At 43.5% G+C, this 4637-nt stretch overlaps 1 protein-coding gene across 1 annotated transcript; it reads right to left on the bottom strand.

Moving 5' to 3' along the window:
* Positions 1 to 2161: 2161 nt before the first annotated feature.
* On the bottom strand, positions 2162 to 2830 carry LOC105890832 (GTPase IMAP family member 7-like; the record flags this gene model as incomplete). The annotated part of the gene is made up of 1 exon (XM_031562051.2): positions 2162 to 2830. A coding segment is annotated over exon 1 (669 nt), but the record flags the coding sequence as incomplete, so codon positions are not given.
* Positions 2831 to 4637: the final 1807 nt, after the last annotated feature.

Genomic DNA, 4637 nt, shown 5'->3' with positions numbered 1-4637 from the left:
CTTTTTAATGCTCTGTTCTTTCTTTCATCTCCTTCTCCTCTTATTCCTCGTCCACTTGAAAGATCTGTCCGTTGCGTTGTGTCTTCAAGGTCAGCTGGAGGTCATCAGGCATCCCTGTCTCCCAGAGCCTCTGCTGAATCTGAAGAATGGGGGACACAAACTCTTTTGTAGATCTACAGTGATTTTACATCTGACACGGTGAAGAAGGGAGTAACTGTCATTTTTAAAGTCCTTATCTGACAATGTAAAGAAGGGAGTGGCGGGTGCCAAATTGATGAAATATAGGCTGTTAAGACCGTTGTATAGAAGTCAAGTTATAACTAACTCTAACCTGTCTATAGCTATTGTAGCAGTCACACTCTTCAATAACTAGCCTGTATTTGTTTACACTCTTAGCTACATTGTAAATGGCATGTAGTGGATCTGAACTTGTTTGTTTACATGCTGAGGTACGTTGTAAATGGCATGTAGTGGATCTGACCTTTCAAACGGTCAAAGTCCCCAGGGGTGACGATCAGGAGGACACACAGGGGAAGATCCTGGAGCAAGCGCTTCAGAATAAGTTCCAGGCTTTATACCAAGACAACCTGTTGAGAGTGAGAGAGAGCACCGCAGCACAGAGACTGACTGTGGGTGAGTGAGAACAGAGCATTCAAGGGGGCGACAGCATGATACTGTTGTCATTCCTGTGCATGGAAATGTTGCGTTAATGTTGTGTTACTGTTGTGTTAATGATGTGTTACTGTTGTGTCAATGTTGTGTTAATGTTGTGTTAATGTTGTGTCAATGTTGTGTTACTGTTGTGTTAATGTTGTGTTACTGTTGTGTTAATGTTGTGTTAATATCATATTGAAGGCATGATGCAGGTTTTCACTGAGATAAGACCAGCTTCATTATCACAACAGTCCTGTCCAAAATGTTCTAGGCAGACAGACACACACACACACACACCCATGTACACGCACACACACACACACGCACACACATGCACACACATGCACACACTTGCACACACACACACACACACACACATATGCACACACTTGCACACACACACACACACACACACACACACACACACACACACACACACACACACACACACACACACACACACACACACACACACACACACACACACACACACACACACACACACACACACTTACTGTCTCATTGATAGCCACATGTAGTAAATATGAATGGGGACATGTTATTGGTCGTAACCCCACACTCTTCCGACAGTCCCAACCAATGAGACGGAAGAACGACAGCGCTACCGGCATCAATGGAAGAGTGAGGACAGACAGCGCTTCCTCCAGGAGAGACTAGAACTGTTTCTGTCCGTGATAACCGGGCTCGTGTTGGGGATTCTGACAGCGCTTCCTCCAGGAGAGACTAGAACTGTTTCTGTCCGTGATAACCGGGCTCGCGTTGGGGATTGTCACTCATGGCTTCTCAGGTCTCATATCTGGGGGCTTGACTGGTGCAGGCATATGGTTTGTGACGGGCCTCTTCAGACACTGGTACGGACAATGAGTGAGGGTGGGTTTACTCCCTTTGAATCCCTCAGAGACACTTGGTTATCAAAGATGACATTAAGTAGGTTGGTTTTTGGCCGTTTGTTTATGGTTTGCGGTTAAAGAGAAAATTAGAGAGAAATAAGTACATGGTGAATACTTCATGAATAATAAGTACATGGTGAATACTTCAAAAATAATAAGCACATGGTGAATACTTCATAAATAAGTACACACAATGAGCATAAGCATGTTTGAGTGTATAAGGACTTTGTTTCCTGATAACACCACCGAAGCACTTATTACTTCATACATCTCTATAAATTGATGGATTAGTTCACTAAATAAATAAAGCAATTAAAAAACAGTATTGATTTCTTATAGTCACGAACTCTCTCTAACAATGTCTTTGTGTGTCCTATCCCTAGGTCGGCAGTGAGAGCAGCACCAACTTAATCCAATCAAACATTCCGCACTATCACCAGCCCCAAGCACCAAGAGCAGCCACGCCACGCCACGCCACGCCACGCCACGCCACGCCACGCAAAAGCTGCTCCAAAACTTGTTCTAATGTTTCGGTAAAAACATTTCTTCTCCTCTTCAACTCTATTGCGCTCGTCTTCTCTGATCTTCCTCTCATACTCCTTTTGTTGCATCTCCTCCTCCAGTCTCTTCCTCTCTTCCTCTTCTCTAATCTTGCTCTGAGCTTCCTGGTACATCTTGTTTGTGTAGTGTTCTCCATCATTCTTCTCCAACATGGCATCAATCTTCTCCAGCAGCTCTTCCACTTGAGTCTGGTCATCCCGCTCTAAATTATTAAAGGAGTGATATCCTCCTCCACAGCTGTCTATCAGGGTCCGAAGGTCTTTATTGAAGTTGTGTTCCACAGATTTCCCCTTCAGCTGATCAACATGAGTGAACAGTACCATGGTGAACTGTGCCGCTCTCTTGCCAAAGTTCTCCTGGATCCACTTCACTGCATTCCTCTCCTCCACTGTGAATCTCCCCCCTAATCTGATCACCAGCAGGAAGACGTGAGGCCCAGGAACAGACATGTTGACACACTTCTCTATCTCACTTTTCAGCTCACCGGGTGCCTTAGATGTATCAAACAGTCGTGGGGTGTCGACCAGTGTGATCTGCCTCCCAAACACCCTTCCACTCTCCTTAAGAGAAACTGAAGTGACAGAGTCAAAAGTTGAATCTTCTTCAAAGACCTCTTCCCCCATGATGGTGTTTCCTGTTGCACTCTTTCCAGCTCCACTCTTACCCAGCAGCACAATCCTCAACTCCAACTCTGTGAGAAACATTCAGAAACAGTTTGTGTGTGTGCGTGTGTTAAACTAGGAGACTAGAAGTTTGATTGCTAAAGAGTGCCAATACAGGTAATACCCCGTAGGTATGGAAACTTTCTACTGACTATATTTCAGTCAGGCCAAACCCAAACTAGCATTAGCTAAAATGACATATGACATATGACACATTGTGTACATTTTTTCTACCCCTGTAAATGTGGATAAATGCCATATTATCTGTATTATAAGTTTAATTTCTGAGGAAGGTAGGTGACTAATGCTCAGAACATCAGGTCAGTGGCTCAACTGGTGTATCAAGAAGGCTCATGATACATTAGCACAATAAGTGTTATTAGTGATCTTCAACATATTTCTGATTCAAAGATAGGACATTGTGTAGTCATTTAGGTTTTGACAATATAGACAGAAAAATGTATCATGTCAAAATATGTTATAATAAAAGAGACACAGTCTAAGAGACTAAAAGAGAAAGGAAAATGGAATATAACAACGGAGAGAGAAAGAGAGAGAGAGGGAGAGAGGAAAGGAGAGAGAAAGAGAGAGGAGAGTAGAGAGAGAAGGTGAGAGAGAGAGGGAGAGAGAAAGGGAGAGAGGAAGGAGAGAGAGGAAAGGAGAGAGGGAATGAGAGAGATACGTACATACAAGGCTAAAAGGAAACAATACAAATATAAGAAAAAAACATAAAAAATGTCTGTCTCACGTGATGATGGAACGCCTGCAGATAACAGAGGCATTGTCCAAAACAGGATCAAACAGATCCCAAAGTGTTTCATCTTGTCAAGTGTGTTCAGCTCTTGTGAAACGAGACCAGACTGTTCAGAAAGTAAAGACAGACTCACTGTTGAAACAAACAAACCGCTCGTCAGTGAGAGACTGAAACTCCCTGACGGATCATATCATCCCATTCAGTTCCATACACGTCACCTGCACCTCCCACTCAGCCTCCCTTTGTTTCTCTCTCCCTCCCTTTTACACACACACACACACACACACACACACAGGCAAACGTTTGTTATCTCACTCTGGGCTGGGGATTGTGTGTTGGTGTGCTGATGGACCCAACTCATTTTAAATGGATTCCTTGGTCCATGCACTCATACACACACACACACACACACACACACACACACACACACACACACACACACACACACACACACACACACACACACACACACACAAACACACACACACATACACACACACACACACACACACACACACACACACACACACACACACACACAAACATACCTATACACACACACACACACACACACACACACACACACCATCTGTAATTGTGGCATTTGTTAATGTTTGTCGTCAAGGGTGCGTCACATATTGTTCCCTGCAGATGCACACACATACACGCACGTGGGTCAATTGTATTAAGTCTGTGAATCCACTTCTTTTCAGTGTGTTGCCTTTGTCTTGTGTCCCAATGTTTGTTCAGCCTTCTGCACACTGGCTGTGTTACCTGTTGATTTCCATTTCAGTGCCCATGTTAACAGGTTGGAGCATGTACACTGGTAATGTGAGACACGCATCTCATGCATGAAAATCAATGAGAAACTAGCAGACATAACATAATGCAGATTTAACATAATGCGGCCGCAACGCACACGCAACGCAGGCCATGTGAAGATTTTGGGCCCATAATGCCTGAAGCATGTGTGTTTGTGAACCTGTAAATGTGTCTTTTTTACCCTAATAAGGATTAAATGCTGTTACTATTTAACTTATCAAATGTTTGTTCTTACCTACATATACACAACCACTAGTTTTACATTGTATTACA

Source organism: Clupea harengus, chromosome 24 (assembly GCF_900700415.2).
Source record: "Clupea harengus chromosome 24, Ch_v2.0.2, whole genome shotgun sequence".
Classification (NCBI taxonomy): Eukaryota; Metazoa; Chordata; class Actinopteri; order Clupeiformes; family Clupeidae; genus Clupea; species Clupea harengus.
Note: the sequence above shows the minus strand (reverse complement) of the source record. Positions and strands in the feature narration are given on the sequence as shown.